The sequence below is a fragment of the Cuculus canorus genome, chromosome 5, assembly GCF_017976375.1.
Source record: "Cuculus canorus isolate bCucCan1 chromosome 5, bCucCan1.pri, whole genome shotgun sequence".
NCBI classification, from domain to species: Eukaryota; Metazoa; Chordata; class Aves; order Cuculiformes; family Cuculidae; genus Cuculus; species Cuculus canorus.
The window spans coordinates 59,153,303-59,174,925 of NC_071405.1; the positions used below are offsets into that span (position 1 = coordinate 59,153,303).

The following is a 21,623-nucleotide window of genomic DNA, read 5'->3' on the forward strand; positions in this document are numbered from 1 at the left end:
CCTGACAACAGACCCTTCCCCATTACTACCAGCCTATAAAACTCTGCCTTTTGCCAGTTTAGAGAGGAAAGTACGTTCTGAGTATTTAGCACAAAAAATATTTTAGTTAGTATAAGACAGCAGGGATTTGAAATGTGAGATTAAAAAAATATTTCAGGGGGAAAAAAAGGTATGGGATGATTCTGTGAAGTTAATGTGCACATTTTTGGTCAGTGATGTCCATAGAGAGTACAAAATAAATGGAATTTACACGTTAAGTGTTGAAAATACATATACATGGTTCTAGGGCTGTAACAACAACTTCCCTCAAATGTGTTATTTCTGGCAATTTAAGTGAGTGGAGAATCCTATTCTGCTCATCAGTTCATGCATCTTGTCTGGTAGTACTTGAAATAGGTTGGACTTTACTAACAAAATGGTTGGTGCTATCATTCATTTAATGTTTTCCTAGCTTAGAGTTTCAGCTAGTAGGGGGATCCATGCTCTCTGACAGCATTTCATAAGAAACATGGGACATATATAACGATTAAGAGAAATAAATCTTTGGTTTAGTAAAATTCAGATCCACAGAAGTTGGACATTCTTTAAAAATGCTGTATGCAGAGTACTACATGCAGTACCACTAAAGCGCCTGGCGATACAAACAAATAACAAAACAATTTTAGCTGTAATAAGATGTGAATAGTTTCCAAGATGTGCTAAATTTTTATAGTCATGTCTTCTACTAACAAACAGCAATATTGAATAACAACAACAAAAAAATAAAAGAATAAAAAAAATTCCATCTATTGTGATTCCTATCAGCATACAGATTAATTTCAACATAGAATGACTTGAAGGTCTCAGCCAAGCTGTCAGTTTTTCAGTATGGCTTCATTATAATGCCTAAGCAATAGTACAATGATAGCAAAATTAAAGTGTAGGCACAAGGACTAATATCAGTGAAATTTAATGCCCTTGTAGATTGTCAAATGGTATCTGCTTGGCGGGGCAGTTGGGGAGGGTGTTATAGGAAATACTGCGGAGTATACACCACACCTCAGTCCTTGGTTATACGCAGAGAGTTGACTGAAAATAACTGCAACCCACAAAAAAAATATATCATTAGGGTTTTGGATCAAGTAATTTCAGAAGCAGTCAGACTGGTGGTCTAACTACTGACACGTCACTGTAATTTATAGTGAACGTTGTTGGTTTGAGGGAAGTAGCAAACACTCACAACTAGCCTTCCCCCTCCTTGTACACTACAAAAATTACCATGAGAATCTGAAAAAGGACAGTTATCTTAAGACATTCTTCTTCAAATCTCCTCCTAAATCTTTGAATGTACAGAGGTTATTTATTTCTCATGTATTAGGGTTCAGAATTCCTTGCAAAACCCTTGTTCATTTCTTATTATAAACCCTATATCCTCTAGCGTGTCTAATTCTTTCTGAACATGAGACTTTTATTCCATAGGATTCTCTAGAAATTTAGAAAGGAATTTCTCACCTCTCACCTTCAAATTTTATCTTCTGGTATGAAACAGAATTAAATGCACTGCTGTGTAACTTGCAATTAATTCTGTCACAGCACTGTTTCTTTTCTAAAGGTCACAATTATTTCAACAGCATTTCATACAATAATATTCCCAAATTCAAGATACTTTGTTTCCCACATCCTGAACTTCAAACCTGGCAATGGTACTGTTCCTGCAAATTGTGAGACTAGTCTGACTCATCATCTTAGCTTTCCTTTGTCCCTACCCTGTTTTTCTCCGCTTATTCAGGAAGAAAACATAAAGAATTATTCTGAAGTGATTGCATCATAAATGAGAGGATTGATTGCATTTACACTTGACAAAACCTTGCTTAGGGGAAGAGGTGGAAAGGAAAGGCAGACTGTTAAAAGGAGACTGGAACAGATTTAATCATTAGATAAAAGGGTTGCTCTGCAATGACAAGATTCCTTAAGAGTTAAACTGGATATGGTTACCATGGAGCTAAGACTCCCACAGCAAAAAAAATTACAGCATTTTGAAACATTTGTTGGAAGCACACAGGCAGCCAAATAAATGACACCGCACCGCTTTCAGGCTTTATTAGGTCACTTAAATTCTATCTGCAAGTGAAAGCTCAGAGTAGGGATTCTTAGAGGCTTTCACTGAATATTTCATCTATAGCTTTTCAAATTTAGAAATCTTTGCCTGAGAACTGTAGATAAGTTTCTTGTGCAATGCAAGACATCACTATATTAATATAATAACTTACTATTAACAATGGTCCCAAAGAAAGAATGCTGACTTCAATATTACACCTTCTTTGTTAGGATCTCCATTTCTAATGTTGAATTTGATAATACAAGTGGCATCCCATGCCTGGAAGAATTACCGCTATAAAAATTACCTCTCAGCAGCTGAGCAAGACGCTGTCTTTCATGAAATGTTTTGTGTTTTTCTTCAGACCTACTTAACACATAGTCCAAGAAAAGAGGATTTGCTAGTTAAAGCCATAGTGATAAGGGTATAACCAAGCTTTCTGGCAAATCTTTTAGCACAAACATTTCTATAAACTGCAGAAGTGAACTACCACACACTCACAGAGAGGGAAAGTATATCAGTTAGGTCTAGTTCTGCCCTAATGGACCCTAATTGCCCCTGTTCTAGCTTGGATACAGTTTTACACCCTGTGCAGGCATGAACACAAGTCATTTAACCTTAACGCCACCCTTGATCTCTACTATCCACAAGCAAAACCACATAACCATCTCATATAGCAAGGAGAAGCATATTAAAAACACTGATATGCCCATAAGTCAGAGACTTGCTTACATTTGCTTTTGACACCTTATAAAGGAAGTAAGTAGGCTAAGGCGCATCAGAGAATCTGAGCAAGAAATAGACTGGTGAAACCACACCCTAAGCTCTCTGAAACATGAACAGAGACATGAACAGAATGAACAGTAAAAGCCCCTGATCAAAGGGACTTAGTGTCCTTCCCCACCAGGATGTAGGCAGGGACTTAAATGGAAGTAATGAGTGGAACCAAGTCCACAAATAGGGTAGCAAACAAACCTCCTCCTTGGCCACACTTCCTCTCCACGATAGATATGAGGCTCTAGCTGTGGAGGACCAACCAGAACACACTGTGGGTGCTGATCCATCTACACCAGAGGAGGAGCCAAGGCATGAATGACACCCTCCCTGTATTACTACAACAGCCACAAGGAAGAAAAGGTGAATCATAGTTGTAGGAGACTTCCTGCTGAGGGGAACAGAGGGTCTGATGCATCAAGCAAACTCTACTCATAAGGAAGTCTGCTGCCTCCCATGTTAGGGATATCACTAGGAAACTCTCCAGTCTGGTAAGGCTCTCGGAATACTACCTGTTACCGCTCTTCTACATGGGAGGTAGTGAAGCTGCGGTACATAGCCCAAGGGTGATCAAAGGAGACTTCCGGGCCTTGGGATAGCTCATGATGGAATGTAGGGCCTGGGTGATTTTTCCCTTCCTCCCTCCCTCCAGTTATGGCCAGTGACATTGGAAGGAACAGATGGGTCAGCTCCAGTCCATTAATACATGGCTCCGTGGCTGGTGTCACCATAACAAATTTGGGTGTTTTGACAATGGGATGGCCTACACAGCACCAGGTTAACAGACATCAAACAGGAGCCACCTTTCTCAAACAGGAAGCAGAGTCTTCGCTCAGGAGCTTGCAGGGCTCATTGTCAGGACTTAAAACTAGATGTGAAAGGGTAAGGGGGGAGGATACTATCAGGCTTGTCTATGATAAGCTGCATGAACACACAGTACGGTTAGAGGGACAGGGTACTAGTATGGACCCTCTACTTCTTGTCCTGGGGCAAGCTGGGGATGCTGAAACACAGCAGAAGTCTTGTGGAGATGCTCGGGAGGCTCCTGACGTAGTAGGAGCCAGCAAGGAAACTTCCATGGAATACCTTAAGGAAAATAAGGGGTGTTCGGCTAAGAAGGCAATGCAGCCAACAGCACAGATGAATTGCCTGTACAAAAATGCACACAGCCTGGGCAACAAACAGGAGGAGTTGGAAGCTACTATGCTGCTAGAAAGCTTGACCCGATTGCCGTTACTGAAACTTGGTGTGGCAAACCCCATGTGTGGAGTGTGGCTATCGGTGGCTACAGGCTCTTCAGAAGGGACAAACCAGGAAGGAAGGGTGGAGGCATTGCCCTCTATATCAAGAAAGGTATGAAGAGCTGTCCCTGAAGAAGAGCCACAAACATCTCGAAAGCTTATGGGTGAAAATAAAAGATTGAGGCATCAAAGGAACCTTGTGGTTGGTGTATACTACAGGCCACCTGATCAAGGGGAGCCTACTGATGAAGCTTTCTTCCTCCAGCTACAGGAGGCTTTACACTCAGAAGCTCTCATCATACCAGGGGACTTCAACTACCCTGACATCTGCTGGAAAAGTAGCATGGCAAGCTTTAAGCAACCTAGGAGACTTAGAGTGCAACGAAAATAATTTCTTAACCCAGCTAATAGACACCTCCGCCTAAGGGGATGCAGTACTGGATCCGATGATCAGCAATACAAGGGAGTCCATCAGTAACATCAAGATCTGAGGCAGACTGGGCTCATGCATCGGTGGAGTTCAAGGTCCTAAGGGATATGGGACAGGCAAGCAGTAAGGACCCTAAACTTTAGGAAAGCAAACTTCCAACACTACAAGGAGTTAGTCAGTAGGACCCCCTGTGATATGGTCCTCAGTGACAAGGGAGGAGAACATAGCTGGCGAGTATTTAAGGATGATTTCCATAAAGCAAAGAACGTGCAGTCCCCAGATGTGGGAAATCAGGCAGAGAAGGGAAGACACCAGCATGGCTGAGTCGAGACCTGCTGGTCAAATTGAAGAGCAAGAGGCAACTGCATAGGACCTTCCAGTACCTGAAGGGGGCATACAAGAAAGATGGGGAGGGACTTTTTAGAAGGGCATGCAGTGATAGGATGAGAGGGAATGGTTTTAAATTGGAAGAGTGAAGATTTAGATTAGACATTAGGAAGAAATTCTTCACAATGAGGGTGGAAGGCACAGAACAGGTTGCCCAGGAAAGTTGTGTGTGCCCCCTCTATGGAAGTGTTCAGGCCTAGGTGGGATGGGGCCTTGTGCAGCCTGATCTAGTGGGACATGTCCTTGCCCACAACAGGGAGGTTGGAACTGAGTGATCTTTAAGGTCCCTTCCAACCAAACCATTCTGTGATTCATTCTATGATTCTATATTCTTCATAAACACACAATGGTCAAGAATGCCCTTCCTGCTACTTGAGCACAGTTCTCTCAGTGACAGAAATCCAGCTGAGACTGTAAATTTGATTTGGAGGCTTTGGCCTATAAACAAGCTGCAGTGCTATTCCTAAATTCCTCCTTCTAACTCGGAACTAAAGGGTTTTTTGCCAGCTGACTGTCTCAGAGGTTATACATCTGCAAAAGTCTTGTGCCTCTCAAAATACAAAGCTGGGTAAATAAACACTGTTAGAATCACCACATCAGTCAGTGGTAACGGGTAAGCTGTTAACAGACTGTTCCATGCAGGTTAACTCACCTTTTCCCCTGAAGTTATTCATCTCTTACCTTTTGCCATCACAAGGAAAAGGCAAACAGAAAGATGCTCTACTGAAAACATGAGATTCTAGAATTATGTATCAGAGTTATGAGGCAACTCAGTGGTTCCAGAGGATAATTTGCCAAAGCCACAGCTGTCATTTTCTCTTAAGTAAAAACCCTTACACCTCCAGGTCCAGGAACTAAGGTTGTTTCTATAAAGAATTAGAAAAATAACAAAGGCGAAACATATTTTCTCAAATCAAGAAGAAATTTCAACCACTTTAAACCTTCTCCCTGTTGTAACAGGTTATTGCAAGACAAGTCTCTGAACAGGGTACACTGAAGACATGCAGAGAGAGTAGATCATACCTCACCTCAAAGTATTTCAGAATCTGAAGGTTTGCAGAATCTCTTTCCTTTTCTCCTTTTCTATAGAAAAGAACATATTATTTCCTAACAATGGTAGAAAATGGCTATACCACTCAAGAATATGATTTCAGGCATTTCTCAACAGAATTATTAAAGTAGTTGTCCTAAAATGGATTCATATCAAACAGCCTAAGAGACAAAGATTTTTTCATCCATAGAATTCTTCGCATTCTGGCAAAGTGACCTACTTAGTGGGTAAAGAAAATGCTGTAGGTGTGCATCTGGACTTTAGTAAAAACTTTGCACCGTTTCCCACAGCATCCTCCTGGAAAAAAACCGGCAGCTCAAGACTTGGATAGGTGTACTCTTCATGGATAAGAGGCTAACTGGATGTTTAGATGCAAAGAGTTGTGGTGAGTGGACTTAAATCTAGTTGGAGACCAGTTAGATGTGGTGTTCCTCAGGGCTCAGAATTGGGGCCAGCTCTGTTAAATATCTTTATCAATTATTTGAATGATGGGATCATGTGCACCCTCAGTAAGCTTGTAGATGACACCAGACTGGGTAGGAAGGCTCTACAGAGATATCTGCACAAGCTGGATCAACGGGCCGAGGTCAACTGTATGGGGTTTAACAAGGCAAAGTGTTGTGTCCTCCACAGGGGCCACAACAACCCCATGCAATGCTATGGGCTTTTCCACAAATAAAACACCTATTTATTTGTAATTTTTTTATCTAAACGCCTTTTAGACTTTGAATTTTGGCAAGATATGCATGTCAAAATGAATTAAAAAAACTGCCATTTCTTATAGCTGTTTTGAATTTTTTATGACCTCAAGCAACAACAGACAGGAAGATAGTTTTTCTTACTGTTTTTTACAGCCTCAGTAGAGCTAAAGGAGAAATGTATATGAATTGATGTCTCAGCCTCTCTCTCTTTACAGTCATTCCTTGTGAATATTCACTATATTAATGTATACTCACAGTGACTGAACAGAAGGATTCTTAAGTCTCCCTAGTAAAGTCTACCCCCATACTTCCTCTCTTTTTTATTCTCATTATGGTAATGCTATCCTTCTTGTTATACAAAAAAAAAAATGCATCTCTGTAGGATAATTGCACCTTAGTCTTTTCCCTTTTCCTTCATATCTTATCAAATAACTAAGTCTGTTACAACTCATCCCTCCTCCAGTTACCATCCCTTCAATCAAGAAAATTCACGTTTCTGATACATTTGTGGTACTAATCACAAATGTCTATCTACAAGATATTCAAGTTTGGGTTTGTTTTTTCATTTTGGTTGGAGGGTCATCTACTGTCTCCTACAGACAGAACTTCCCTGCAGGTGTAACTCACTACCTCTGTTCCTTCTTTTCTATTTTTTTTTTTACTTGTATTTTATTTAACTTCATTTTGCAATGTAACAATATTTTATTTTTGTTATGATTTATTCCTTTTCATAGTGACCAAAGTCTCGTTTTCTTTGTGTGCTCATCTGTAGCCTGTCCATCCAAAGACCAAGGTACACTCTTTGTATCAGAGAATATACTGTTACCCTGTTTTTGTACAGTACCTGACAGACCCTAGTCCTTGTCTGGATACAAGAGTATTACCAGTTTTTAAATCAAAATCACTCAACAATTTCTTTCAAATTTTGCTTGCCAAGATAGTCTATATGTCTGTACCCAATCACAGATATTAGATATTTTACTTACTTATATTTTATTAAGTTCTACATACCAACATTACACTGACATGCAAATAACTAAAGTCAGGAGCTGGAGCCAGCGATCCAAGCACAGCTAGCAGTTTCAAAAGCCATGAAAACTATGCACGTACCACACCAAAGGTAACCAGAGTGAACAGTAATTGCTATACATATATAAAGTTGTAACAAGAGAGGAAATAGTTTGGAAGAAGTAGGTGTTGTTGTTGCTTCAGATCTCTATTTTAGGACAGCAGCACATTGCCCAACATTGTCTAAGGCAACATTTCTGCAAACATTGTACTTCTTCATCTTGTGTATTCCTCCCAAAATGTTTACATGATCAATGCACAGTTATCCTACAAACCACTAACATTGCATCTGATCAGTATGAAAAAGTATAGAACCCATAACCATTCAAAGAAACCCAACAATGGCTTTGTGTGCCAAAACCCCTGACTACATATGTCTGTGCTTGAATAAAAGGAGGTAGGAGTTACCCTTGAGATGCCATCTCAATGACCAAAGAGAACATAATTACATGATCGGATGGGGGCTAACTCAGCACTGCTAAATGCTCACTACTTTTGCTGTGTTTATACAACACACCTGCTTTTCAGTAATTAACAACTGTGTCTTTGCCTCTACCCTCTGCAGCTGCACTTGAGAGCAATAACTCAGTGACTACTATTATAATAACTGCAAGCTTCAGTTTATTGTGAAAACACCTAGCTCAAGAAATGATCAGAAGAGAAAACAGAGTACACAGAAGTTGGTGTTTGAATCTAATGTTCTGAGATTGCTAAATTACACAGCTAGCAGATGTGTTTCCCTACAGCAATGGGTCCTGGAGATTTAAGGGATGCAGAAAAATAAAGAGGATGGATATAGTTAATTCATGTTGCCTGTAAGTAGCCTGAGGTCAGGATAATCTTCCACCCATTCCGATGTTATTATTGACTTCTGCTATTACTGCCATTACTGTGGTTTTTTTTTTTGTTAAACAAAACGAAACGCAGATGTGAAAAAGCAATAAACTAATTAGGATAAAGTTAGATTATATGAACACATTATGGAGCTATGCAATTACATGTTTGATTTTCTAAACAGCACTAGAAACATTCTACTGATATGACAGATGACCTGTGAAAGAATATCACCACTATGATCTTTTGGCTATATGGTTTTTTTAACCCTTGAAGACTTTGCCTTTCATTTTCTGTGTTGTTGTGAAAGCATTTCACCCTTTAGAATGTTGCAATTTATGATTCTAAATGGTCTTCATATTAGCAAGCCTAGGAAAGGTCATATTATAACCCTAATTGGCAAGTTAAGCCTTATACACATGCCTCTATTTAGTCAATGATGTTATTTATGCCTAAAGTCAACATTGAGAAAAGCTGACCTGTGAAGATCCCTGGCAGTAAAATAGGGTAAGTCTTCCTTCTTAACAAAAAAAACTTCTGTCGTGAAATGAAAGTTAAATGCTCAGAATCAATCTAGAATATTCCACACAATCAAGCTTCCTGAATTTCAAATTAATTACAGAGAGACTGTACTTCCTGATTCAGCTTCTTTCAGAGTTGGTGGTAACATTATCAATATAATATATTACCATAACTGGAAAGCTTAAATAAAAGTGACAATGCACTTTTTTCACCCTTGACTAAACTCATTATTATGTAACAACTTAGTGATTAGAATGTATTCTATACTGGAAGAATAATCTATCTGTTTAAATAATGTTTACAACAAATGTCAAGTTCTGCATTTAGACCTTACCATGTGTTTTTGTCTAGCTGTTTTAGTTGCTACTATATGCTGCTCTTAATTTTCATAATCACATAAGCACATCATACAGCATAGTTAATTTCATGCACAAAGGGGATTGGATGCAAACTGTGTAACTGAAACAATTCTGAAACTCAGATTTTTACAAAAAGTGTAAAATAAAAGTTGCTGAATTTCTCTTCTCTCGTAAAACACAAATTTATATTAACACATTTCTTATTGAATATTCACTTATTATTGAAGCTTTTTTTCCTTTCCTAAGAGCTACTGATTCCATTATGTATGTAAAAAGCAACCATTTTTGCATCTTTGTAAAAATCAAGATATTAAAAGGAAAGTCTTAAACACTACAAAATTACATCAACATCTTCATTAAGATAAAACAAAAACACACACAAGAAAAATCTAAAGGGTTTGGTTAGAAACAAATTCTAAGATAATAATGTAATCCAAATATTCTACATTCATATTACCTGGTACAATATGAGATGCAATGTCACCTAATTGTACAGTTGGAAAGATTTTGAATTTGTACAAGATCTAACTTCTTATCTTATTTCCATTTCTGGAAGCAATTTTTAAAAGTTCGAGGATATCTTGAGTAAAACCACAGTAGGCACAATGAATAAATCATTAATAAAACCAAACATCTAAGGCAAACATATATAATATGGTTTAGTCATTGTTAGGAATGGTTGGACTTGATGATCCAGTAGGTCCTTTCCAGCCTAGTGATTCTATGATTCTATGAATATGGATTCCCAATGACTGATGAAAAAGATTTATATTGATTGATAGAATTTTTTTAAAGGGCTATAACAGCAGAAAGTTGAGGAAAAATGCTACATTTCAGTTTAATGAGGCTTAATTGAAACTTTTATAATAATCATCAATAATTACTGATTCCGGTCCGAATACATTTCCATTAGAATTAAGGTTTTCTTTAAGTGTTCGTATCAATGTACTACTCAGTATTCAAGTACATAACTATTTTACCCACTCTTGGGACAGAGTTCCATTAAAGACAGGGCCAGTGTAATATTACCTAAGACAGTCACCTAAGATTCAGCATAGTGAACAGATAAAACTCTTAATGTTTTTCAAATCTTTGAGCTCACATTTTGTGTCACATTGTGTTAAAAAAAATAATGAAAAAAATAAAAAAAGCATCTAATGTCCCAGTTTTAACACTGAGGTCATTCAATCATCAAAAGTGCTCATCACCATCAGCCACTCCTGTAACTTCACCTATACCAGTCACCTAGAACTATTTGCAGGCATGGTAATAATGTAATTAAAATGAATGAAAACAATGAAGGCTGAATTCCCCCTTTCTCAGACAGGACTATTTCCAAGAGATCTGCAAAAACTTACTAAGAAAGCAAGCAAGTAGTCTTAAGTTTAGTCTACAGCAAGTTACAGCTCTCACAGAACAGGTTTAGGGTCTGCAAATTAGAAAGTTAGTATTGTTCTATGCATTTTAAAAACCTCAGTCCTTATTAATTCTATTATATGTAAATAGCACATTAAAAAAAGGAAAAAATGTTAAATTTTAAATGAAGGTTTAGCACACATTGTTAGTACAAATGCTATTTACTTCCCACAAATAGTGAATTATCAGGTAATAAAATCTTATTAGTCCATATTAGCACTTTTTCCTATGTTAATCTGCATGTATGCAGCAAAGAACCTTTTGTCCCATGAATGTTCTTCATTAAAAGGTTACTTGGTAATAAGACATACAGGGATGATATGCACAGTCAGATTGAGTCTTCCGAAGTCTTCCAAATTCTAAAGTCTACTTTTCCCAGCTTTGGCTAGATGGGCACTATAAAGTCTATTGATTTTGAACTTTGGAAAGTACAGCAGAAATGGGTGTGCATTTTAGAATAAGGTTATGCTACTATCTCGGCGTATAATTCTGGCAGTTTGATTGGGGTTTGGGGTGGGTTTTTTTGTTGTTCTTTTAATCAAAATGTTATCTGACTGGGCACTGACTGTATCAACATCTCTATACATTATGAAACAACCTCTAAATTCTAAACCTAGTGACATTAAGCATCTTTGATATGTACCAGGTGTATAGGTCTTCTGGGTAATTTCCATATAAAGAAAATATGAGACAGTGCAGTCAATGAACTTCAGAGAGAGTCTTGGGAGATGGAATTCATTTGGCCTTAAGCATTTTAGTGAATCACCTGAGGTATTTTAGTATATATTCTAAGCTTGATGATCCTTGTGCTCCTGTTTGTACATGTTACTGCTGATGCAATTTGAAAGGATGTTCAATCTTCAGTGTTTCAAATTAGTTCTGCATCAGCCACTAAACAGCTGTTTCAAGTCTCTGCATTGAGATTCTATTGTTTGTACAAGTAATTTGTAAAGAAATTTATTTGGGTTGCTGTTCTTTTGTCTTATATTTTTAATGGAGAGATTTCAAGTTGTTTCAATTGGGTCAAGGGAAGCTGGTTTTCTTATACAAGGTACTGGAGAAGCTGGCTGAATGCTAAAGTATCTGGAATGCTCAAGATTGACAGACATGTTTGTTGTGAACTAAAAACAGTTCAGGCGTGTGCTGTCTACTCATCTTACTGAGAAACTAGTACTTGCTTATTTGGATAAAAGCCCAGTAGAAGGACAAAACTTGATGTTACTACTGAGTCTTTCACCTTACGTTGCTGTTGTCTCTGCCATTGCTTCTATAATTTCTTAATCCAGCCAACAGACACCCTCATCCATGAGGATGCAATACTGGACCTGATGGTCACTAATACAAGTCAGCTTGTCAGTGACATTAGGATTGGAGACAGCCTGGGCTGCAGTGATCATGCACTGGTGGAGTTCAAGGTCCGGAGGGATATGGGACAGGCAAGGAGTATATTAAGAACCCTAAACTTTAGGAAAGCAAACTTCCACCTCTTCAAGGAGTTAGTAGGTAGGACCCCCTGAGACATGGTCCACAGGAATAAGGGAGTAGAACAGAGCTGGCAGATGGAAAGAATTCTTTCCATGAGGCACATGAGCGCTCAGTCCCCATGTGGAGGAAATCAGGTGGGAAAGGGAAGAGACCAGTGTGGCTGAGTCGAGACCTGCTGGTCAAACTCAAGAATGAGAGGGAACGGCACAGGCAGTGCAAGGAGGGGCAGGTGACCTAGGAAGTGCATAGGGGTGTTGCCCGGTTAATGTACAGATAAGGTCAGGAAGTCCAAGGTGCAGCTGGAGCTGAACTTGTCAAGAAAAGTGAAGATCAACAAGAAGAGCTTCTACAGGTACATCAATCAGAAGAGAAGGGTTAAAGAGAATGTAACCCCACTGATGGCTGAATATGGTGACCTTGTATCAACAGACGAGAAGGCTGAGGGACTTAAAAAATTCTTTGCCTCAGATGGGATGGCACCCAGAGGGACCTGGACAGGCTGGAGAAGTGGGCCTCTGAGAACCTCATGAGGTTCAACAAGGCCAAGTGCAGGGTCCTACACCTGGGTCAGGGCAATTCCCCATTTCAATACAGGATGGAGGATGATATGATTGAAAGCAGCCCTGCAGAGGACATTGGGGTGCTGGTTGATGAGAAGCTCGACATGAGCTGGCAATGTTCAATCACAGCGCAGAAGGCCAACCGTCTCCTGGGCTGCATCAAAAGAAGCGTGGCCAGCAGGTCGAGGGAAGTGATTCTGCCCCTCTGTTCCTTTCTTGTGAGACCTGATCTGGAGCATTGTGTCCAGTTCTGGAATCCTCAACCTAAGAAGGATATGGAACTGTTGGAATGGGTTCAGAGGAGGGCTACAAAGATGATCAGAGGGCTGGAGCACCTCCCATACTAGGACAGGCTGAGAGAATAGGGCTTGTTGAGCCTGGAGAAGAGAAGGCTCTGAAGAGATGTTATAGCGACCTTCCAGCACATGAAAGGGGCCTATAAGAAAGCTGGGGAGGGACTGTTTACAAAGGCCTGTAGTGATAGGACTAGTGGAAATGGGTATAAACTGGAGAGGTGCAGATTTAGATTAGACATTAGGAAGTTCTTCACTATGAGTGGTGAGGAACTGGCACAGGTTGCCCAGGGAAACTGTGGCTGCCCCATCCCTGGAGGTGTTAAAGGCCAGTTTGGATGAGGCCTTGGGCAGCCTGGTCTGGGACACATTGGACATTAGGGGGGTTGGAACTAGATGATCTTTAAGTTCCCTTCCAACCCAAACTATTCTATGAATTTATTCCATCAACCAAACCTGCCACTCCTCACCACAGACATGATGTGCCATAAGAGGCAACTGGAAAAAAGAGGTTACCTGATCAACAGACTGGCCATCAGCTCCTATTTACAGCTGAACCACGTCTGTTAACACAGAGTTGACCAACAGCAGGTGCACAGTACAAACAGATGCATGCATGCATTATAGTGTAGGTGAGACACTACCAAAAGCAGACGTAGGAAAGACAAATCTATATTCCTGTAGATTTTTATAATTTGTATGTAATCCCAATATTGAACTGCTTTACATACACTCTAAGTACATCACATACTTGCTAACTGTGCTTCAGAACATTACTGTAATTTTCAGAAAACATGTTTCCAAAAGTTCCCCAAATTAATCAAGTATTGAGGAGGAAAACATCTTCTGCAATTAGAACAACATATAGTCTTTTTGAGTAATGTCTGGTACACAATTTTAAATCTTCCATCGCCAAAACCACTACACCTAATAATCCAGAGACATAAGGAATGATTTGGTGACTTTTTAACCACAGTAAAGACAGAACATTAAATTTAAAATTTCTACATTGGGTAAATAAAACAAAATATTAATTGAGGCATATATTAATGACTAAACTTTGCTTTCTGAATTAGAAACGAGTATTTGTGTTAACATTTGTTTTGTTAAACTGAGATGATAGAGAGTTTTGTTAAACTGAGAGGTCTGTGCTTATTATATATCTGCAGTGTTATTATATGCCATTTGGGGAAAAAGATGTTTCATGAATGAATTCAAGAAGTACATGACTTTAAACTATTGTCCTGTGATTGAATTCAGTATATTTTAAATAAATGTGTGCCAAATTTATTTTTTCTCTCTTCCCTGTTCACAAATTTGTTTTAATTTTTGGAATGTGTAACTAATGCACCTGGCAGCATTTGGTTGTGTAGTCACAGCACTGCCATGGGAACTGAGGATAAAGTGCTATTCACAGCTGGATTTCAATATGAATCATACCCAGTTAGTATGGCAAGGGTTTAGGAAAAAGGCAAAGAGATCAGGCAACCCACTTGCTGCATTCTATGAAAACGTGGGAACATCACTAGCATACTCAACATTTATTAATGAAGATACTAATCCCCCTTTCAAACAACAAAACACAGAGCTTGAGCAAAAGACAAGTCCCTACAACAGCCACCAGTGGGGCTAAGGAGAAATAGGGAAATATATGCTTGGATTATTAATTTAGGATTATTGCATGGTCACAAATCCTACCAAAAATGCTTTCAACTCACTAACATTCTAAGATGAGACTGAAGAGTTTTTCTTGATTGTAACAAATGTAATGTTATTTCAGCAGATCTGCATTGACATTGATACCCCCCAAAAAATAAAACTGAAAAAGAAAAAAAGGAAACGAAACTGACAAGGAGTTAGTTAGATCTATCATAGGAGTTAAATCAATCATGACTATATTTAATCTTGTAATTATTTTGTAAAAATACATTGTATTTATAATACATGCACTGATTCCTTTCTGAAATACCATTTTTTTAAAATTTAAGTCACAGAAAGAAACAGTAGTAAAGTGTGATGCTGAGTTCATGTAGTACAATGTTGCCTTTTTTTTTCTTCTGTAGACAAGACCAGTATGAAGCAGTCTGCAAAAATGCAACTGATTACATATAGCTATATATCCCATATGATATATGCCTATATATGGGTTATACACATATATATGACAGATGTATATATACACATCTCATACATACATGTACTATCATTACATGTAATACAACATGCAATATTGTACGCTGCATCTCTGAACACCTCTTTGCATCCTCTTTGCATCCTTGTATGAAAAATTGTTTACAGTCTATTCCATAAATCCATGCTAAAGAATAATGTAAGAAAGGCAACAGGGGGAAACAGATCAAACAACGTACCGTCTCCAATATCAGCCTGTGACATCAGGGCATTTAGAAGTGCGTCCCTAAGTCAAACACTTTCATTTTGATAGAGAGAAATCAGCCTTTACCTCTGACTGATCATCATGCAAGTCTCATTGTCCACTTGTTATATCTGCAAAAATTCCATATGCCTTTTCTCCTTTCTGCACCCCTTTACCTGATTTAGTCTTCCAACACACTATCATCTAGCAAATCTATTTTTAATTCAACTCTGCTAAAAACTTCTCCCTAGAAATATGTCGAACTATTGTCTGACATTTGGACATTCATCTCATATATTTGTTTTATCTATTGAGCACTGTATAGCAGATATTTGCACTTTACTGAATCAAGCCACAGAGACCGTTACTACAAAACATCATCATGCAGTTAGTAGCATAACTATTAGATAATTAAGGACAAATTATTTTAATGTTACTTCTTCACACATTCTTTGTTATGTCACTAGAGATACACCACTAGTAACACAGATTTGATAAAACAGCGTGTATTAAAAGCATCTAAAGAACAACTGGTTTTATGCCGTGTTAATCCCGGGTATACTGAAGTGCTTTCATACAACTCCTAATAAAATGAAAAAGATATAATCACTTCTTAGATTTACATCTGGCAACAGTAAAAATGATTGAAAAAAAGAAATGTCAATCATACTATACCTGACAGTTCATATTATAAAACTGAGATAACGTCCCAGCTCATCTGTGCCATCTGAATGGTAGAAGAGCTCATTTTCAAGCAATATAGACAGGAAAGTGTATCCACATTTTAACATGTATAAGCCACACATGGTTGTCTTGATTCTGAACAGCAATTTAACACAAAAATGATCAAAAACATACCTGAAAAAAGATCTGTAAACCCATGGTGTAAATCTATGTACATGGAATAGATCTTGAAAAAAATTTAAATCCAAGAAATTTACTCTAGGTCTTTGCAGTGGTAGTACTTTGCTATTTAAGTGTAATAAATAACTACACTTAGTCTATGATAGAAAATAATTTCCCACTCCCATCTGAGTTTTTAGACAGTGATTGGAAAGGTTTATCAGAACGCTCACAATTAGGCCACTGAGACAAGCTGTTAAAGGAGCAATAGTCAAAGAAGAACCAATTGTTAAGGCCTTTGACACTTGGAGAAGAATTTGTAACCACATGGGGAGTCACGCATATGCAGATGTGTGCACAATGGTCTACACACTCTAATACCCATACACAACAACACACGCACTGTTCAGATCCATGAAAAACAAGGCAAAACTTTCCCGATTCATGTGTTACAAGCCCTATAAAAATAAATAAAATTATTAAAATTAGGCAAAATACTTTTCATTGATACAGTGAATTTCAGTAAAAATAACATAGCAATACATCTACTAACTACTTTTTACCACGATAATTTAGACACTAAAATTATTCCTATGCAGTGGGCAGGAGTGTGACTCCCCTCGCTGCCCCTTCTCCAATCATCCTCTCTGTTAGCAAGTGACTATATAGGTATTTCTGATGGAAATCTTTATGATTCCACATAAAGACTTCACACAAGATCTGGGACTTACTTGAAATAAGTATTGAAGAAATACTACTACTACAACTATGACAATGAACGTGTTGTCCTCTCCTCTCTGGAGTTTGCTCTTAAGGTCTTTGTCATTGCCATTGCTGTCAAATTACTCAAATATGAGGAATGTCATATGAGGAATACATTCCATGTGACAGTGAAAAGCTTTCCATCAGTTTGTAAGTGTGCCCACAACTCTGCTGCTCCCTAGAAACAAATCCAGTATAATTTTTACACATTACTGAGCTTCTAGCCCTTCTAAATGAGCAGAGAGCCTAAAAAAATGGTGCACAAAACTATATCATAACTTAGACACAGAAGAAAAAAAAATCATCATGACCAACAAAAATGTGGGACAAAGGGAGAGTTTCCCATTAAGGAAGCAAAAATCAATTTTAGTGGAATTTTAAGAGTGAATTCTCTTGCTTTTTCAAAAAATACTGTAGCATATTTTTGGATCAAAAGAGATCCAGTCTTACTTTATACCTCACCAAGAAAGAGTTCTCTGATACAACTAAATCATCCTACAGCACTTCTGTCTACAGACTCAAGAATAAGAATACATAGATCAACAACTTCAAAGGAAGACTCAGCTACGCAAGCCTAGGAAACGCTCACTTGTAACCCAAATTCCCAGGAAGCATGTTGATCTGGAGAAGACCCTGAGTTATCAAAAATTTCACTGGAAGAGTTCTAAAGGGCTGCTGTACCTCATGTTTGTATGTACAAAAAGTGTTTAGGAAACAATAACAGCTGTAATACGTACTGAAGTCTTACATCACTGTAGCACTCAGTATTTAATCAATGGTTCCTTTTTGGTATATTGCAAAAAACAAAAACTGGTTCTTTCTCTATGAAGGTGAAGGAAGTTAAAATGGAGAGCAGACAGCAGTTAACTGATAGGAGTGTTCATAGCAAGAAGCTGGGGCTTCCAAGACAGAAATCTAGTCAATTTTTTTTTTTTCCATGTAAAAGATTTCCTAACACCAAGTAGAAGGAACACTTCTGCATAGACTCACTTCTGCTGTTTTCATTTTTGGCCTCCATTTCTATTTAGAGCTTTATTTTACCCATTGAAAAGAAGTGCAATAGAGTTCCGTTAGTATGAGAATGGGTCATAGTAGCAGAAATTGCTATCTCATGTAGCACACACAAGCTGTCTATGAGTAGGCACAGCTTCTCACCATCACTGAGGAAGACTGTTCAGTCGAGGCAACATCTTAGAAAGTAAAAGGATGAAGGACATTCATTTAAAGCTCCAGTCTCTGACAGAAGCACCTTCTCCAAAAGGTTGAGTAATCTACTAAACTATGTAATATAGATACCTCTGAGAAGTGGAGTGGTAGGAAGAGATGTTGGAAAGGATGCTTCATTCTGATTATCCATTTCCCTCTCCCCATGAAATTCTCCCAGGCCTAAAAGCGCTAATGACACTTCATCACACCTAAACAATTTACATAAGCAGCAGCAGTAATCACCACTCTCCAGTCTTTAATTGCAGAAATAAATATTCCCAGCCTCCAAGAAATCAGCCTTGTAATTTCCTACTTTGGGCACTTAGCATGTTTTATTTTAGAGTTTTACCCTTTTAAAGTTTTATCAACTCTAGAAGAGACTGTTTCTGAAATATTATTTGTGATAAATGCAAAATAAAGATAGTATGGAAAGAGATGGGAATTCACACATCAATAGCATTTTTTTCATGCCAGTTACACAACAAGACACTCTTAGTCATGCAGGGTAAAGATGATGAGAGACACAAGATGACACATGAAAAGCATCTTATCCTCTTCCCCAAAATTAATTCATGAACACTACTTGCTTAAAAGTCCAAATTGGTTATCATACTAGGTTTGTGTAAAGCTTTAGGCAAGAATGGTGTGAGGGCTCTTTATAGAAAATTACACCAGGTGAAGGCTATTTCACTAATTAACACCCCTTCCCAAAGAAATACTTATCTCCTTTTAAAATAAGCTTATTTTGAGCAGAGAAAAGACCCCAAAGATTTGCAGAGCCCTGACTTCAACATCTGTTGGTATTCCCTACACACAAGTGTTTCTGTGTGCATGTTTATCCAAAGAGGTCATCAAGGGCTTGCTTGGTTTATTCATCATTTTAAGGCTCTCCTATTTGCAAAGCTTCTGTTAATGTCAGTGAAATCTAACCTAGACAGAAGTTTCAGAGGTCAGATATTTGGCATGCTACATTTAGAAACCCAAGTACAAAGTTGACGAGGACGCTTCAAACATAGGGGATTACAGCGGAAATAGGTCTCTTTATACCAAACTGACTACTGAACAGATTCAAGGAAGAACACACAGAGACTGCCTGGTGCTATTAAAGCTCATATTCTTGCTTTGGTTTTTTTCACTGACTAAATCAATTCTCCCATTTGGCAAAGTCCAGCACAAAAATAACACTTTATTTTTAATACAACAGAAAAGGAAATAGACATCAGACACAAAATCACGTACTAGATGACCTATAAAAAACAGATGATACTTACAGTTCGTAGGAACTGTATTTCATCTTCCCCTCCTTCACCCCCTTCAGCCATGGCTCTTGAGGAGTCAGCTCTGCTGAGACTCCGATCGCCTCCACCTTCAGCTCACTGTGCTCGCTACAGCTCCTCTTCTCCTATCAGTATTAGCATATAGCTAATCCACAGCCATATAGGGAGCTCAGCTAACTCCACTGCACTGCAGACTGTCAGTCAACCCCCTCACTGCCAGAGCCAACTGCGCTGCTTTTCCAGCTCATAGCAAGCAATTCTTTTCCTTTTCTCTCTACCCCTAGAGGGGAAAAAAAACCCTACTGCTAAGGTATTGCAGGAAGCATTATATGCATCACTAGGTGTTGATTTTTTTTTTCCCCCCCAGACACTGTCTGGTCAAACCAGCAATAACAGTGAAGTGTTAAAGAAAGCAGAGCTTGCACTGCCATTTTCACAGATCAAGGTACTCAATTTTACACTGAAACGTATCAATTTCAGAAACACTCAACCTACTGATTTGTGAGGCAGAAGGATGTAAATCAGATGATCACAGGACAAGCTGATTTTGACAGCAGATATTTTCAGCTTGCTTACAATAACTTCCGTTTCTGGCTTCTCTGCATAAGCAGCTGCAAATCTGATTTCCAAGATGACTTAATGATCTGAACCTACTATGTGTAGTTATTTGTGCTCTTGTTTAAATGGTATTTATACACATATCCTCAGGACTGCAAGGTTTTTATTTGTACCTTTTCAGAACTGCACCTGAATATGTACAGAGGTTGGCACCATAAAAATTACTTCACAGTCTATAAAGCACGGTTATGTTAAAATAAAACTTAAAATAACTTTCAATTCTAGCTAAATAAAGTAGAAATTTGTAATTAAGGAAAATTTCTCATTATTACTTTATTATTAGCAAATAAGCAAGGAAAAAATATACATCAATTGTATAACAAATTTTAATTAAGGAAGGAAAAGAGCAAGACACAAGGAAACAGAAGAACAGAGTACCAAGAAGGTTCTAGCCAGCTACTTCACCGTATGATCTTGCATTTTGTGTTAGGGTTACAACTGTCTACCTGTATGTTCCACATCTGAGAAGCATTACCCAAAAACCCTGCTGTCCACATTTACATCAATACATACCCTCACAGAGTACCATATGTATTCAGTCTTTACCTCAGTAAGGAAATTTTTTGTTTAACAATGAGAAATATAGGCATAAGGGGAAGAGAAAAACAACTTTCTTGGAGTCACAAGGACAAGTGTAACACAGTGAAAACTGAAACTAGATTCTCTATGTCCACAAGCTAGTAAGTTTATACACAACTGTCTTCAGGATATAAAGCCTGATGCACACTGCCCTTCCCCCTATCCCCCAAAAAATACTATTTCAACTTTTCACTAATTAAAATAAACATAGATGCAAACCAAACAATGAGATGTCTAACCATTTCTCTAATAAAGGGCAAAATGCTTTGAAAAATGTTTAATTTCACTCCCCCTTACTACTCAGAGAAACTCTGTCCAAAGCATAATGACAAGCATAACGACAATCGCATTACTCAGCAACAGGCATTTTCAAGCCAACAGCAACTCTGAAGCCTCTAGCTGACATAATCGTAAAGGCTGGCCCTGTAAGACCATCCACTCCCCTTCCTGGATCCTGTAGGTTTTGTTAGCTGCTGTGAGCTAGAAGAAAATAGCTTTGTGTGAGACAAAGGCAATGTGGCAGAAAAATATTTCCCCGACATGCCAGAAAATTGATTTGTTTAGCTTTTCTGAATATCCAGTTTTGTGTTTGGTTGTGTTTTTTTTTTCTCCAGCCATCTTTCAATGAATGTTTTATCTTTTTCCTCATCAATAGGAAGAGCAGAACTCAACAGACCTTCCTCACAGAATGTAGTTATTACACAAAACAGTATAGAGGAGTGGGGACAATTTGCCTAAAGTCAAAGCATGTCACTCTGTTTTTACT

At 38.3% G+C, this 21,623-nt stretch overlaps 1 protein-coding gene across 5 annotated transcripts in view; it reads right to left on the reverse strand.

The window, feature by feature from the left end:
- The window catches only part of RYR3 (ryanodine receptor 3), a 220,382-nt gene extending 200,604 nt beyond the window's left edge, over positions 1 to 19,778 (reverse strand). For all 5 annotated transcript variants that reach the window (XM_054069060.1, XM_054069058.1, XM_054069057.1 and 2 more), the window contains exon 1: positions 19,655 to 19,778. In XM_054069060.1, the coding sequence (XP_053925035.1) occupies positions 19,655 to 19,705 (51 nt within the window). In that variant the 5' untranslated portion in view covers positions 19,706 to 19,778. The remainder of the gene's footprint in view (positions 1 to 19,654) is intronic.
- Between the last annotated feature and the right edge of the window lie 1,845 nt (positions 19,779 to 21,623).